General features: G+C 40.1%; 1 protein-coding gene across 1 annotated transcript in view; it reads right to left on the bottom strand.

Annotated features, from left to right (window-relative positions):
- The window catches only part of Sol1, a 556,981-nt gene that overhangs the window by 290,631 nt on the left and 248,039 nt on the right, over positions 1 to 18,311 (bottom strand). Inside the window, exons 7-8 of the mRNA XM_076774500.1 lie at positions 10,460 to 10,671; positions 8,509 to 8,586 (exon numbers count right to left, since the gene is read on the bottom strand). Coding sequence (XP_076630615.1) covers positions 8,509 to 8,586; positions 10,460 to 10,671 — 290 coding nt within the window. The remainder of the gene's footprint in view (positions 1 to 8,508; positions 8,587 to 10,459; positions 10,672 to 18,311) is intronic.

The following is an 18,311-nucleotide window of genomic DNA, read 5'->3' as shown; positions in this document are numbered from 1 at the left end:
ATTGACCCCCGCAACTAAAAATAATTTTTTTAGAGCGATTTGAAAAAATTTAGGCACCTACCCCCTGTCGATTTTTCTTAAAAATTCCATTTTCATTTTTAGTAATTTTGTTTGACGCCCTACAGAAAAGTTGTCTAATACTTTTTTGTAGGTACCCATGAGCTCTACTTCAGAAAAAAGTTTCATTGAAATATATTCACAATTGTAGGAGTTATGGCTGTTTGAAAATTGGACCATTTTTATGGGGTTTTTCTCATTTTACTATCTTCTAACCAGAAAACTAAGTAGGATAAACATTTTTCCACCAAATTTGTGCATGAATCCTAAAAATATGCCTCCGATAATTAATCAACATTCCGTATATCGACATTTCCGATTGTTGGCGTTATTGGGTACGTATAATTCACGAAAAGCAAACACTCTTTTTCACCGTCGAAGCGTAATATTGACATTGCGAATTCGACAACGATGAATCTTGGCCATAGTCGTAGAACAGCGACAATTCGTTGGCAATTATTAATGACGAAATCTGCCTCGACTATCGTTCTTTTTGATTGCATTCGTGGACCGGATAGCGTGTAAAATATGACGGAAAGTCAGCGTGTTTACGTTCTCGAAACGCCATGAGGTCGAAAGCTAGTATTATATAATAATAAATGTATTTATTAGAATTAACGTTCGGATCGCGTGCAACGTTTCGTTTAAAATTATAAATGGGCGTCGTTGCGTGAATATCAAGCAATTCTTTCCGCGATAATAATTCTTTTTCCTTTAATTGCGAATACGTTACTGCTCCATTTCGGTTGTTTCATTTTGCAGTAAAAATTAAGGAATTCCGTGATTACTAAATTTACTTCTGTCCAGTTAGAGTAATGTCTGGCTGTTCTATCGAGCATCGACTCGTTCTACCTCTACGAAGCATAAAAAGTGCATTATCGTGGACGAAAACCTACACACTAATGCTATTCATTTTATCCGCGCGCCCAGACGCACGAATTCGAGTAGAAAAGGTAACGCGAATTGGGAAACTAGGCGACGTTACCGAGACACATCGGGTAATAATATACTTTTATCTCAAAATTGTACGAGTCGTTAAGCTATATTGCCCAATCAGCATTTCCTTCTGTTATCATATTCTTCGTCTCTCGCTCCTGCAATGAATAGCTCGGTTATGGTACCTAGATACAACGTTTCCGTTTTCCTATGAAACTCTACCGTCCCTATTCTACCACTGCCTCCAGTTAACACGAAAAACTCGTACAGTTCGCGAACCGTAACGCGAACCATTTGAAAAATATCTGACACCATCGAAACAAAATAAACGAAAAATATTTTAGATACTTTCCTTAGCGAACGATGTAACTTTTGGTTACAGTTCGAGCGTGTGCAACGAAGGAAACAATTAAAACTATCGTTCCCGACGCGATGGAAAAACTTTCAGGAACTGAAACTGTAGAATAACCTAATTCTATTCCAAGTGCACTAGACTTTATGTAAATAGCCGTAAGTTCTAACAATGACGGTACATCAAAGTTGCTAAAGTATTTTACGGAGAGTCGAATAAATCTCAAGTTGTATTCCTCGCCGTAGCGGAGAATGGAAGACAATTAATTTAGTCTAATATTTTCGATGCATCGCATTAACGCTATTTTAATTCCAGATATTTTAGACGAGACGAATCACTGAAAGACGCAGCATAAACGGAGAGATCATGCGTCATCGATAACGACGAATTACGTGTCACTGTTGCGACCAATTCGTGCCCAACGCGTCGTGGCCTTTCTCATATGATCAACGCGACCGACGAAACAATCCGTTTGCACTTGGATCCATTTGGGAAGACACGAAAGCTAAACGAATGAATTTTCGATGAATTTCCAACCAATAGTAAACTCGAAAGACTAGCAATTTACCCCCATTCGTGTGCTGCAGCAGTAAGCAATCTTATCATTGGTTATTACCAAAGGATACAACATCCAGGCCAAACAATTACAGCCCAGATTTACTCTGCACAACTCGAACGAGTGCAGAATACGTTATTCGGAAAACAACCGGGACCGGATAATTGAAAGGAATTCGTATTTTTACAGAACAACGCGAAACCTCGTATGACTCGTTCGCGACAAGATTTCAGCATTAGAATACCTGAATATTCTTCAGACGTTTCTACGAGGTTCCGACATTATTCAGACACAATCACCTTTTCGCGCTTTTGACGCTGGACAATCACATGCAAAACAGATAGTTCCAGAAGAAGATGAGAATTTAAAGACGAGGCTTTGCACAAACGTGATTAACAAACTTGCATCTAGTTCGAAAAGGATTTTAGATCGCGAGTGTGTTTGCCGTAATGAATAAACCATAATATGTATATTACCTCTAGTATCTTGTTTTTCAAATAAAAGAATCGTACAAGCTTTCTTTGCAGTTCCACGTTACGTAGGATATTTTTTATTACGATCCTTTCCAGTGTCGGTAGAGAAACTGTACCAAGTTATGATAAATAAATGTACCTGCAGGCTGCGTGGGCGGTGTTTGTCAGGAACGTCGAGTATTGTATAAAATTCATGATATCTCGCATATATTTGCTTCCATGGCGAAAACATTTATGACATAACGCGTTGGAAATTAAATTTAGAAACTCTTTCGTTCCGTGCAACTTTCTGACACATAGATACAACGAAGTTTTATGTACAGATTTTTTCGTATACAGAAAGACTCAACGCGAGTAACTATTAGCATTTGTATTAACGAATAAATTATAAATTAACGAATCACCGTGCGTCTAGTTTTTCAGAGTGTCACCTGTTAGTGCACAGGTTCTCGTTTGCTATATTTAGCGAACACTGAACGATATTACCAGCTCGAAAGAAATAGAATTGCAGACAATTGTTTCCCTCCTGCTAAGAGCAGAACCAATTTCGCTTTTTACGAAGAAACAACGGGCATTCTGTTCGCGTAAACTTGACAGCAAGACTGCTAGTCGTATCGACCAATTAGCAACTGCTGTGTCCACAGAGTCCTTTCGTCGTCCGAGTTTCGCAGAAATCCCTAATATTAGTTCCCCGACGTATTAAACGTCCGTTCAGACGTTCTGCGTTTCTCAAATAAATTATTTCGAAATACGCTGGAATTCGTTCAAAACGATTCGCTATCGAACGCGTAATTTAAATATTCTTCCATCGTTTAAAATCGAAATCTGTACAATTTTGATCGCCTCCTCGTAAATGCGACGAGAATAGAATTGATTTCGAAAGCGGTAACTGCTGCTTTTAATCCATTATCGCGGAGGATATCCATTTTTTCGGCACATTAGCTTCCGAACACTGCGAGGCGTCACTGGTGAATTTTTAAAAAAGTTTACAGCAACGTTCCGTTGCACCGATCTAAAAACTGTGCTTTGTTCCTGCAACTTTTCGACTTCGAACGTGAAAAAAAACACCCCCTTTTGCATCTAAATCACCCATTTAATTTATGCATCTACAATTTTTTAATTATAAAGTTCGTAAAAAAATGCCTCTATTTTCGAAAAATTTAGAACGTTTCCCAATATCGTTTGTAGCTTAACGTTCACGTAGGCGTAAATAAACGATTCGGTTCGATTTTCCGCATCCGGCAAGACGTCGCTGGCTCTTATCGACGCTCGACCGGGCACTCGAAAATATCAGAAATTTTTGGACGAATTCTCCCTGGCCTACATTCGCCGTCTTCCGGCCGCCAATGTCAAATACATGCGCGATAATGCGGCCCGTACAAACAATGATCGCGAGAGAAAGAAAACGGACACGTAAAGTTTCAACTTGGAAACGAATTTCACTAAGAAAAGTACTCCTTACTTCGAGCCTTTCGAAACTACGGTCACAGTAGTCCGCGGGAGTTCACGAGTCGTTGATTTTATACCGATAGAAAAGCAGCCTAAGTCGAAGGTAATAACAACGTTAAACCGGGCGAGTTGTCGCGCCCAGAGACGCACGCTGATTGCTTTCATTTTAAGGCAAACTTTTATGAAACGGTTTATCCGATAGACAAATTTTTCTTTTTTTTTTTTTTTATCAACTTCTACGACGGCGGAGTTTTTCCATTGGGAAGAGAGCGGGGACGTAGAATAACCCCGGGAACAAAATTACGTCGTTGAGAAAGTTAGCGTCCTACGAGGACAGCGTATGCAGTAGTTCCGGCAGCCGAGGGGGAAAATTGCAGAATTTCGATCCATCATTTGTCCGGTCTTATTTCGTTTTTCTCTCGGCTCGTCTTTCCTTTCCGTCCCATGTCCGGTCCACGGGTGAACGTCATCAGAATTTACCATCTCCTGTTCCGGATTATCAGCGTGAAAACGTTATTTCACCGGCGTCGTAATGCGTATATACGTTTAGCAGAGCATTACCGGTGTCCGCGCGGTCGCCGCGCCCAGTTATTTATTGCTTATTCGTTTCAGTCCCGCGCCAGTGCAAAACAGTTGTATACGAGGAACCGTAAACTGATCCTAGATGTACACGATATTGCGTCGCGGTTCGGCGCGCTAGTTTTACAGCCCGGCCATGGGAAAATTGGAAAACTTGTCCATTCTGGCCGCGATGGAACAAGTTTCCCAATCTATTTATCGGCACGATTAATTTCGCTGGTAATTACTTTACCGACACTGTCAAAAGGACGAAAGAGCGCGAGTCAAATCGGAGCCTGACAGGTGACTGTTCTCCCTCTCGACGAGAAAACGTATCCCCCCGTAAAGAGTTTGACGATATCCGTTGGACCTGATGGAATATTTTTTTTTTTAGAAATCAATTATTTTATGAAAGTTGAAACGAAAGGGGGGACAGCGATCGATATCGTTGTCGCGTACAATCATTTCTCATTAACGATGCAAATGGTGCATTTAAATATTGGAAATGTGGTAATTGGAGTGATAAAACAATTCAATGGAGAAGGAAGGAACGTATCGAAACGGCTCGACGAGTGTTTAAAGTTATTTAAAGAGGGACCAGAGGATTTTTAAAGCGGAAGGATCACTGTATGAATCTGGAATATACCAAGGAGCTCGATATTCTGAGAATCTTCTGACAGAAATCTAATTGCTTAAGTAACCGATTGTTAATAAGGACCTGTCGATTTCGAGTAACCTGTTCAAAGTTACACAGAACTCTCTAATCTAAGATTTAGTTTGTTTCAAGTTTCAGCGAAACGTTACGTGTTTTTCCTTCCCAAACTTGTAACAGGAATTTCATTTCTCCCATCAAATTAACTTGTCGGTTCAAGCAGCGTTTAAGTGAGAGGATATGACAAACGATGAGATTTGTACAATGATATAATAGATAGAGTGGTTTCCTGAATATTGCACCGTTCCCATCTGCCTTGCAGCAGGAAATGTCCAGTTAGGTCATGGATCGTTGCCGTAATTCGGGAAACTCGACCCATGGTCTCGTCGAACCGTTAGATCCGAATAAAGATCAATGCAATTTTATCGTCCATTGCATAGCCTTCCTAGCAAGGTTCTCAAGTTTTAATCAGAATTTAAGTTTAACACGAATAAAAATATTCCAGCAATCGAACACAAAGAAAATTCTGTGTCAATAAAAAACGTTTTGAAAGCTATCACATCTACCCTATGTGTACAAATATTTCTTTAATTAATTTTAAATTTCGTCCATTTTTAGGTGGCCACAAAATTCTATCTACTCAATGTTTTTCCATTCATTTCACGCCATTCTACTCTTAGAGACTTGTCCCATTAGTGAAACGAGCTGTTAAGTTTTAATTTCGTCCAAAGTGTTAAAAATAAATAATTGTACATTTTTAAGCGCCTGAAATAACTACGCTCTCCAGTACGTACATACACGAGAAAAGGATTAACCACGATCGATGGATTTAAACACCGGGATGGAGATCCTTGGCGGACTAACTTATGGGAATCAATCCAGGACGAAAATAATTCCTGGATCCGGTTGAACTTTAATCTCAATTTGTACCTGATCCCCGGGCGGTACTGTTTACTCATGTAAATCTATCCCCTAACACAAGGGAAGTGTAACACCAACGTCAACGAAGCCTCGCGAACGTGCAATTGTAACCTCTATCAACGCTACGGAATCCTGAGTGTGCTCGGGACTTGGCTGGGAGAACTTACCGCGTTGGAAAGCGCAACCCTCGTCCTTACCCCCTTGTAACCCTCTTCACGATACTTAGGTTTAACCGTAAAACAAGGTACGCGATGTATCTGCATGCTCTTATACACCAAACCTACTTTCGTATGCTCTACACTCCTGGGTAAGTGCTCTAAATTATCTGAGCACCTGCACAAGGGCGGATATATACATAGAAAGTGTGCGGGGGCCGATGAATTTTCTCGATGTTCGGCAGAAAAATTTCCCTGCACAAAGGCCGACCTAAAAACAGAGAATATTAATCGCGCGATGGCGTACACCACTTTGACGTCGTTTCAAATTTCCAGACTTTGTATTGCCCCTGAATTCCCCCGAACAGGAAGCAGTGATTGACATCGCTTAGCCTGTAATTTCGGAAACAAATTGAATCCTGGACGTAAATGTTCGAAATTTTTCTTGACGCCCTGAAACGTTTCTGGGGAGCATGGAAAAAATTTTTATATACCTTCGTAGCATTGTTAAAGAAACACCAACGAATTTTGCAAAGTTTCTCGTATCGTAGAGAGACAAACATACCGAATAGTATTTATTTTTAAACAGTCAACAGTACGATTCTACTCGTACAGAATTCCTTGATCTGGATCTGTCGCGAATTCGTGAAAAAAAATACATCCAGCACGAAATACGAGCTCGAATTCAGACTCATTTTGAATTTTCTACGCTTCCATTAATTCTGCCATTGTTGCAAAATATTAAAACAGGGAGATTTTGAGTTTCGAAAACGTGGAACGTTGCTGAAAATTTCTGGTCGCAGTTAATCCAGATACCTAAACCGAGTACGAAATTCAGTGATGCAACTTTCCTGCACTCTGTTTACGTTTTACGTCTTCGTATATCGATTGTTCCGACGACTCGAAGAAACTCGAATAAGGGACGTAAATTTCGAAGGACTGTTAAAAGTCGAAAACCCATATTTTTCGATAGCGTTCGTTGGGAAAGGAAGAAGCCGCCATTTGGCGCACGGCGAAGCAAACCGTGAGATATTACGTGTAAATATCGATACGTACGTTGAAGTTTGAGACTTTGGAAACTCGTATACAATGGCCGGATCACCTTGCGCTTGTCAACCTAATAATTTAGTTTAGTGCTTCTGCTCATAACCCGGGGAACTTATTTTCATGAAAAAGATATAAAGTTCGTTCTCCTACGAGCTTTCGGGGAGCACGTTACACGCGGGTTGATGACTCCGACAGTACACACCGCTTGCAAAGTTTATGCAACTCGGCGGTGGAGTTATATACGAAGAACTCCGGGAGAAATCATATCGCTGTCGTGTATCATGCACAAAACGTCCAAATAATCTGTTTAAATAACAACGGAGAAACAGTACATTCGGTTTTACTGCGTTCGTTCTGCTCCTGCCCTATAAAACTGTTGCACGAAGTAAGATCTTGCAACAGTTATCGTAGTTCGTGGATATTTCGACGCGTACGCTGCCACGACGCGAGATAAACAAAATTTATGGAAACGTTACTGCAAAAAGTCGTTCAAAGAATCAAGAAATTATCGGTGTCGCTATGATTGGGTCGTACTTTCATTTCCGTGTAATTCAAGGTATCACTCATTGAGATAAAATTGAATTTTTGACACGCCCGAGCGCATGTGTACATAAATCCACATTTGATGATATAAAATTTGTTCTCTACGTCTGCGTGAATTTCCATCAAACCAATATATTGGAAATTTATAGAGTATTTACCTTGATTCTGACAAAAAATAATCGTTAAACGCGACGCGGATGAATGAGCCAATATGTTCCCAGCAGCATAGTCAATTATTCGCTGGAATTAAGCAATTAAAAACGGGCGCGATGGTAAATTAAAAATCTTCTTTCGCGTACCGTAAACAATTTCGAGAAAGTTTATATAATTGCTAATATACGCGAATTTATCATTTTATTGTTGACTCATGCCGTGCCTGGGCGAAAGTAATTAAAAATAATTAATATAGTCGATCGACTATGTAAACCTAAACAAAGGGATCAAATATGGACGCGTTAAATTATGAAATTATTCCGATAGCTTATAGAATTTTGTAGAGATATTTGTTTTTGTTCCTTTTCGAATAAGTAAAGTGTGGTTTAAGTGCGTGATTACAGACACCGTTTCGAGGGAATCGAAAACAATTGATCCCGCGCCCTCGGGCCCTGAAACACCGACTAATAAATTGCTATCGTTCGCTTTTTCTTACTTAAACGTTTGTCTTTTCTGTCCCCGGGAGTCGATCCATTGGATTATCCACGAAGCAGAGTCACTTACGAAGTGAATGCCAGCCCGGGAACGGTAATCGGGGAGGAGAAATTATTGATTGAGTGGGATAATAAATCGACGACGTAAACTGATATACTTACTGGTAGCGCTGACAGCTGGTCCGATGACCGAGTACTTGGGGTTACCGGTAACGGCCCCAGGGATGACCTTGTCCAGCTCTGAAATACATTATTGTAATTATCCTCGGAATATACAGTGCCGTTAATTACAATTGGGAGTCGCGTGTACGAATGGGACACGGCCAATTTACCGTAGCAAAGGATCCCTATCCATGATTTATCGTCTCATAAATTGCCAGGGATGCTTAAGCGCCACTTATTTCGTGCCCATTTCGTCCACGAGAAGCGAGAAACCCTAATAGTTTGAGTTGCATCGTCAATAAAAAAAGGGACATTATTTTCCTCGGTCGGACGCGAGTAAATACCTACGATTTCGAGAGACCGTTAATCGCATTGGCTGCGATTAGCATGCCAGTAACGCCCAAAGAGGTCAAGCTAACAAGGGATACCGATGTTATCTTCCGCATAATAACGAACTTATGCAAATCGACGACGTTTTACCGGTAACGCGTTCGGAGGCGCTACGAAATCCAAAAGCCTCGTTGGTATAACTCGATTCGATCCAATTTTAAAGGAATTACCCGCGAAGATAACTGACGGGTGGATAAACGGAAAAATCAACGGGTACGCGAGGAAGCTTTAAACACTGTTTTACCGATGGAATCGTTGCAACGGACGAAAGCTTCCCGCAAGCTCAGCCTCGAAGCGCTTTCGGGTAAACTCCCGACGACGACGCTCAACGTTAAGCACGCGAAACGCTTTCCGCGTTCACCTGCAGTACCGACGAGAGAAATCGATGAAAGAAAGCTCGATCACGGAGCTTTCTGACTGTCATACCGACCTAAAAATTGAGAAGTGCTTCTAGCGTCTCTTTATCACGGATGGCGGTCGATCCAGAAACTATTCACTGAATTAATGTTGCGTGTAAACGTGTATAGGTAACGCAATTTTAAGCATTTCTAGAATTACAAGAAAAATTCACTGCAACATCGCAATGTGGGTCTGGGATCTCCCGGCACCGGGTACATTTTCAAATTAAATATGATCGTGGCATCCTTTGGAAGAATTTTTCATTTTCGTTATTAGCTGGGTCAGGGCGATCCGTTCGTGCATTAAGGTGATTACTGTAACCAATCAGTTCTAATTTCCGACTGGCAAGTACAATCCACGCTTGGAACGCGGGCAGCCCTATTTTGCCAACTTCCAACTCTGTATATATTACGAATTCGATCGAAGGATGATGAAACCAAAGGACGAAGGTTAGGGTTAAACAAGATCGCGGAAATTGTGCAACGCGACTCGACCACCGATGCAACTGGCGGAAATTGAGGCAAGAAAAATGGACGATACCGAGGTGCGCGTATCCTGTGACGGTAACACGAGGTTTTCGCAGAAATAATGCCATCGTATTATTAAAACAAAAAGTCAAGTAACGAAGGAGGAATTTCTCAAACGGTACAAAGCATGGTAGAAGTTAGATCGAAGTAATTGTGTCAAACAGTACCCTAGCTGATCGCTTTTACGTTCTGGAACGTTGGAAGACACGCCGATAGGTGGTTTCTTTGGTAAAGTGACTAAATGTAAATGTCTCTAGTTTCTCACAAGTAATAACAACCACAAAAACAGGTTAATCGATGTCTATAGCAACTCTACCTCTGTCCTATCACCAGCAACGCCATGTAATTAGTGTACATACGAGTATCCAAATATTCCCTCTCGTTTTTATTCTACCAAGTACACACTTTCCTTTGCAAGGGTATATGTTTCGTTACCACTGTTGGGATGGACGAAATTTCTCGGTACAGCAGAGCAAACGCGTTGGGTTTGCTTTCCATGTTTGCTCGTAAATAGAAAATAACTAGGACGTCGTTGAGAATCAAATTGAAATTGAGTCGAGACGAGGCGAGGGAGAATAGCCGTGGGTACCCATGGATTTTTATAATGTTGCAAACAATGTAATTGTGCGACTCACCAGGATGTGGTGCATCGTCCACTGGCTGGAATTGGAACATCGCCTTGAATCCCTGGCCCGGCCACTCAGAATTGGCGACGAACTCGACGTAAAGGTCTGGCCCCGTGCTGAGTACTTCCACTTCCGCTCCATGGTTGCAGAGTACAGCTATTGCGGGCGCCCCCGTATCCGTTCCATCGTGCACTCTGATTAAATCCGCCCTGTTCAGACAACTGCAACGAGATACTTTTCGTTAACAACGACAACTTATCGGTATATTGTCCTGCAACGCGAATACGTCGAGCGGGATACCGAGGGTCCAATCGGCAACGCCGAAACATGTCCGCGTGAAACGGCCCGAAGCAAATGGTCTTACAGGAATTCTTTTGACGACAGTCTTTATTTTATATTCTACATAGCGTTTTGTCGACGCAACGTGCACCTCTCTCATTTGGAAATGTATTCGGTTCGACGTAATACGTGGATGCAATATTCTATTATCTGAAGATTCCCATTTCCGAACAATTAACTAGCGTTTTAAGTAAGTATAAAAATTAAATAAAAAAATCTGACTTTCTCATCTTCGTATACGACAAATTGCTTCGTTGTTTATTCTACTGGTGTACGAACATGTATCAGAACGCCAGGTGTATGAACTAAATCTTGAAAGCAGTCTTCTGCTGAAGACGTGACTTTCTCTGTTGTGTTAGGGAATAACTTGTCTTGGTTTTACGTACGACACATTGTAGGATACTGAATTTTAGGCGAATCGCTATCGAACCTCTTTAAAAAGAACCTCCAAGTCGATTTTGGGCCGAAGTAGCTGGTCGTCGTTCTGCTATATGTTCTCCAAGGTCTAACGCTCGGCGAAGGTGAGATAAGTTTCCTTCGAGTGACTCGCCTCGTTGCGAGATCTCGTGGAAAAAAGTACACGAGAGGGGCTGGAGGGTGAGAGACGCTCGGTGGAAGAAGAGGGAACCGAGGTCGACGTCGAGAGTGGCAGTGGAGCAGGGTTAAAGGTAAAACTGCAAAGACAGTACAGTGACAAAGCGAATGTCGGTGGAAACGAGGAATAGAGTTGGCCGATGTGATATGGAACGAGACGGGAACAAGATGAAGGAAAGAGAGGGATATACGCGGAGGCTGTTCCATCAATAGTCGGAGATTCACTTTATAGGTATACGCGAACTACTCTGCCCAATTGAACGGAAGAGAATTACACCTCGCGGCAACAACGTTAGCTCCATGAACCGCGGAATGCCAACAAGGGATCGGTAATTCGATCGATTTAAAGGCCTGATCGATGACGACCACGAGATAACTTTATTACCTCCATGGGTTAGGCAATTACTATGGCAGAGAAAGATTATCGCCGAAAGAGCACGAAGATTAAAGGGTCTGTCCTTTTTTCCCCCCGATCTCGTTCGACGCCATCGTCCCTTTCGAGTTGGAAACGCCCGGTAAAATCGCGAACGGAAAACAACTATCGCAGTCGTTAAACTATAGAACTTGAATATAATGTACAACACATGTCCGTAACATTTAAAGATTTTCTTCTAAATTGCGTAAAACGTTAACTTAATTAAAACTGTCAAGTGTTGTTTAGTTTATTCTATCGTTACTTATGTCGTTGCCATTTTTGTTCGATGATACCTGTTCGTCCCATTGCGCCAGGATTATTAAAAATACAATATTCGGAGAAGCCTCGTTGAATTATAGATGCACAGCTTTAGGGGAGCTTGAATATTGAAAATGACGTATAATTTCTGCGCAAGCATGATACGCGTTCCCTTTTTAGCGGGCTAAAATGAGTAAAAATTGAGCGTAGTATACTCGAAAGTTTATGATACTCGTGAATAATGTTAATAATGTTAACGAGAAGCTATCGATCAACTACGTTTATATCGAAAATCGAGGTACGTGCAATATTCAATTAAAACTCGAAAATATGTTAGTTTATTTTATGCGCGAGGCAATTGCGTATAATAAAACATATTGAAATAGTTATTAATTGTATTATAATGTAACTAAACCGTTAAACTATACTTTCATCAAAGAATACTGACCTGGTTATTAGTATAAGTAGAAATACTAAACAACTGATCGAACACACAGTATAAGTAGAGGTACTAAATAACTAGTCAGACACGCCGTCCAAGTAAAAGTGCTAAATAACTGGTCAGACGCGACAACAAAATTGTATTGAATCGCACGGCGCGCCTGACAAATTTTTATTTTACATCTCCAATTTATTTTTGCATGTATAATTACCTCTTACCCGGTTGTACGTCCTAAAACACTCTATAATATTAATTGCGTGGATTCGACACGTGGATCAAAAATAAATTTCATAGTAAATTAATTTTGACTAAAAATTATTCTAACTAAAAGCAAGGTTATTTAATAATAAATCAAGCAAAATTATTATTTCTCAATTTATCTTAGATTTTCAGAAAAGTTCGAAAGATATGAGATTAAAAACAAGATATAATGATTTATTCAACGCGATGCGCGCGATCAACGTGAAATGTAATTTCAATTCCAATTTGGATTGCAATTTTCATTGAATAAAGATGATAATAATAATGAGTTCAAAGTTCATCCGATATTTGTATGTAGATAAGATACGTATTTCGCCCATCTCTGGATACAATAATTTATATCTGTTAAGGTAGGGGGGCAATCGGTTCGATTGGCCTGTTTGTCAAAACACTAACACGCGCGCTGTATATACTCGCATTCGACCATCGAACCGGCCATATGTCCATCGTGGGTCATGTAAATACCAACGACCCAAAAGGCTAACGTTATGGTCCGATTGCAAGTGTTTGCTATTTCGCCATTTGCTTCGATAACCTGTCGCATATCCTAGAAATATTCTAAATTTTAACTCGACCGACATTTATAATAGAATTGATTATAAAATGGAGCCAAATACACTAGTCGAAAATAATTGTGGATGAATCTATTTTAACTTGTTAAATTATTGATCGAAAAATGTTCTCCTTCCACAGTTATCTTTAATTTAGGTCACTGAATGGTTATACTGTAATTTCGACCGCTAATGGCCAACGTGGGGATCGATGGCAGTCGTAACAAGTAATCAACGTCCTTCTAATTTTTAATCGTTCATAATGGTTGTAATCGTTGCAAACGTTATTGCATGATTATTTCGTGAAAAAAGATAATGGATAATCTTACAGGATTTAGAGTAGCCAATTCCAAGGAATGATCAAACAAGTTGTCGAGATTGTGTCACATTTATTTATTTTCATCGCGTTTCGCGAGTTGGGAGGCCCATAAAGGTGCATTTAAATCACTGCATGCATTCAAATTAGATTTCACAACCGTCATGACTGCGGATCGATATGCAGCGTTTTCCAAGTTCGGAAAACTGCTGGTGTAAATACAGCAATAAAAATTGCTCCGAGGAACGAAACCAAATTTGTGAAAAAAATACAGGTAACCGAAAAACCTATCAAGAGATATCAAATTTAGATACTCTAGAGTTAAAGGCTTTTAAATACATTCTACAACTTCGAAAGGAGAAAACAGAGGACTGAAACTTTTTCGTAATCGTACGACATTATTCCCCAATTCTTCGTCTTATGCCGTTACCGTTTGGTTCGTTTTAAGCATTAATGGCTTTCCAATATCAGTGTACATCAATTTGGAACCTGATTTTATTTTTACTACATCGAACTGGGATGCAGAATGCACCACGCAAGTAGGATCACCTAAATATCTATATTATTTATGGTCCTATGGAAAAAAAACTTCTTGGAATAAAGTTATGCCGTTTCAGAGGACATATTTTTTAAAGGTAATTTTCTAGAAGAGCTCAATTTTATTATGGCGTAATAGACGTGGTCACAATTCTCAAAACTCCCTCCTGACATTTTCTGAACTGTCCTTGATAATCGCCTCGTAGTATCTATTTTGCGGAATCCCGAAAGTAGAACAAGCGAATATATAGGTTCATCTATAAGTTCTCAGGAGAGCTCAGGAATGGGTGTATCGAGTGGCTGACAGAGAGGAGTCTCTCCGTATCCATCAGCTCCATTCAGGATAATATCTGAGTGTGTCTGACAGTGCGGCTTAACGCTGATATATCGAGGCATTTCTCTGCGGTCCTCCTCGCTCTTAGCGAGTTTTACCACGACCTGCAGCGGTAAACGCTATCGAGCATGAGATTAATTAGTAGGATCAGCCAACTTCTGTTCCATTTTGTTTTGTTAGCAACCGCCGGACGAGCCTTCGAATTAATCGTTTTTCTAACTTCTTACATCCCCGGTCCAGTTCAAAACATATACTCCAAAACTTAAATTACCTGGATTAAAGCTCGAGTATTCTTTGTAATTGATCGACCCGGACGCGGGTCGAGTACAAGAGCCATTGTGCGTTTCCAAACCACGATGTTGTACAGAATTTTGTCTTTAAATATAAATGCACGACGCATCGTTGATCCAAAACGTAAAAATAATCGAATTTTACTTTTTCGTTCATCCACTCGGGAGTAATTTGTTCGCAACAGCTTTAAAACGCTGTATAATATCGCACACAATTCCTTGGTTCTAAAGTAGCTTCACACTGTTCAAAGTTTTAAGGGCGATGGTAAAGTAAGGATATAAGACTGTCGGACGGAAACCAGATCCTTTTTGGAAATGTTAGCGACTCGCGTCGAGTCTGGGAAAATGCTAACGGCCCGTAACCATTAAAAGCGAGCGTAAGGGAGTAGAACAAAATAGAAGGAACAGTAAAGGGGAAGCTTGAGGCAACCACGAAGGAAATTTTAAGACCGAGGCAGGTCGGATCGTTTAAAATATAAAAGTCACAAACAACAAGAAGTTCCTAGTTGTTATAAATACTGCGGTATCTCCAGCGCACGAAATAATAGAACATTCACCTTACAGAAGTGGCTGCGCGCGTTGTTTCTTTTAATAAAAGTTGATATTTTCTTTCGTCTAATCGATAATTGTTTCTTACGAAATTTTAATAAAATAATTCAAACTGAAACACGTTTGATATTTACGTACATGATACGCGTGAAATTATTTTTCAATCGATTAGAAGTAATGAGAAATCGAAACGGACGCTAGTTTAATCTAAACTTGGAAAAAACAAATAATGTTCGTTACAACGGAAACGCGGCCAAGTAAATCAATTGAACGAAAACAGAGAAACTGCCTCAGGATCAATTATCCTTTGTCCAGTACCGTTTATACCGAATCGAGAAACGATGGCTCGCAACGTTTCGATATTACAACGCGCGCGAAACACGGTGAAAAAACATGCACTTTCCTGCGAACTAATATTTGAGAGTCACAAATTTCCAAGTTGCAGTAATTGCAGGTTTTTGTAGCTGCAGCTTGAATAGGCCATGAATCACCGTAGTCACCGATATAAGCAAAACGAAAGTATAGGGCGGTCGTAAAACACTGGCCGTTTTAGCGGAGTCAGCAATTCAACAGAATTTGAGAATTAATAAATTCCGCGTACCTGTTTAAAAAAAAAAAAACAGCAATTTCTGGCAAGCTTGCAGAAACGAAACAACCGAAGAATATAATCTCGAATGAAAGATCGTTCTTTAAAATTTTAATCGAGCGCGTGTCTTTGGCACGGAATTTTAAATAATTGATTTAAAGTTAAGGGTATAAAAATATGTGGAACTTTGTATTGCTAATCGTCCGCAAACAACGCGGTGTCAATTTAGTGGTTAGCTCATTATTCACGTACCAAGACTCAAATAGTGGAAGAACAATTACCAGATCGTCGGATTGGACGTAATGGGTATAGATGTTGGTCAACACCCCCATCGAATCTACCACCACTGGACTTCTTTTTGCGGGGAAAGCTGAAAGAGGATGTTTACCGAGAACGACCCACCATTACAGAAAATACGATAGGATTCTTAGAGTTTGCGCTGCTATTAGAGCAGACACAATTGAAAGAGCAATCGCGTATCGATCGTCCTACGCGTTACTGCCCAGAAGTATACTCTATTTTGCAAATCATTCTGCGAGACTCGAGTTACGTTGTGATACACGAATGAATTCAAATATACGTAGTACCACTCAAAAATGTGTCGTTCCTTTATGATACAGTAGAAAAGCACTTGTCTCTATACCGATAATAAATAAAAACGTTTCCAACTGTTTAACCTCTGCCATGAAATCGTCTCAGCTCGCAATGTCGTCGATTCGAATTCAAGGTTTCGAAAGCTAGAAGAGGTCAACGTCGGAATGAAATTAAGGAAGCTCAATACTGAATTAGAACAGAGTTTGAGGATTTATCAAGGATTAACTCCTGCACGTTGCAGCTGGAAGTCTCCGAGCACCTCTTGTTTCCCAAGTCGACCTCCCCATCACTATTCTCAGCTCTAAGTCTTCGCGCAGAGAGAAACTTTATGTGGGTTAAGTAGAATCATGGTCCGTACCACGCTCAAAGGATTTAGGGGTCAGGTATAGCCCGGCAGTACAGGATTTAAAAAAAAAAAAAAGAGAATTCCCGTGGAAGTACATTCCCATCACTTTAAGTGCCTATTGTGGTAAGGTTAATAACGACTGATGGTTAAAGTGTCGTATTAAATTCATACGCTCGTACTTCCGTTACTAATTCGTTTTAAAAAAGAAACATTAGCACGTTTTAATATTCGATAATTCCTCTTCGAAGCTAGGATAAGGGAAACAGCTTCGTTCTTGAAACATTTTATGCGCGTAGCTTTAAACTTTCGAATCTCCTTAAAACAGTTTTCAAATAAATATTTTAACGGGTTGATATTTAAAATGTTTTATATTAAAGTAATAATTCCATGGCAGGGATTAAAATATAATAGCTTCTATAATTGATAAAAAGGTAGGTAGAATTTCTTTGGATATTTTCAAGAACGATATTTAAAATAAGTTGTAAAAGTTCAAAATCGAATGCGATACCGTTCCATCGGTTTACCAAACATTTTCTGGCCAGCAAATTTTACGATAATATCCACTGAAGCAACTTTGGGAAGACGAGGGAATTCATGATAACCTGTTTAAAGGGTCTATAGCAGAACCCTCAGTATTATACGTGACAGATTTATGCCCGTAATATCGAAAGCATTAGACGTTTGACATATTGGCAATCGGAAAGTTTGAAGAAGCGCAAGATTTACTTTTGATTCATGGCCTGATAATATTATTACACACCACTCTCAAGAAAGCAAAGATCTTTCGGTGTAACGAGGGATATGCATAATAAACAAATAATTTCTTCTTCCCTCGATAGCCTCGAATATTCGATCATCCCGTCTTAAAAACATCCCCTACAGAAAGAATAAGAGAAATAAAACTAATTTTAGCACATAATTCAACGAAATGAAATTGTACATCGCTTGGTGATGCAATTGGCCTATTTCACAAAATCAAACAAACACGATGTAATGGAAGTGCTTGTAATTAATTAGCGAGGAAGGCGGTTTATAATAGCGGTGTAGCAAAAAATATAAATATTTTTCTGCCAACTGTCCTCTCCACTGGCCTCTATTCTGGTCGTTTCGCTATAATGACGTGCTAAGAAAGAAGAGGCAAAGACGATTAGAACGGATATGTCGAAACGAAATGGTGGAGGTTCGGAGAGATACCGAAGAATATCAGACCATTACTGCTCTTGCAGAATTTCTCTCGCGATTGTTCGCCAGCTGCCGGAGTCAGTTTTAGGTTGGCTTTATATCAAAGTTCTACGGAATAGACGATGACGCCTACATCGACGACCAGCGGTGACGTCGCCGAGACCCGGCGTCGACATTATTACTGGTTGGCAAACATTTGTACGAGTCTGTTTGATTAGTTTAGTCGTTCATTTGAGTTCACGCCCTTTCACTTTGCCCAATTTAGCA

The sequence above is a fragment of the Colletes latitarsis genome, chromosome 10, assembly GCF_051014445.1.
Source record: "Colletes latitarsis isolate SP2378_abdomen chromosome 10, iyColLati1, whole genome shotgun sequence".
Taxonomy (NCBI): domain Eukaryota; kingdom Metazoa; phylum Arthropoda; class Insecta; order Hymenoptera; family Colletidae; genus Colletes; species Colletes latitarsis.
Note: the sequence above shows the minus strand (reverse complement) of the source record. Positions and strands in the feature narration are given on the sequence as shown.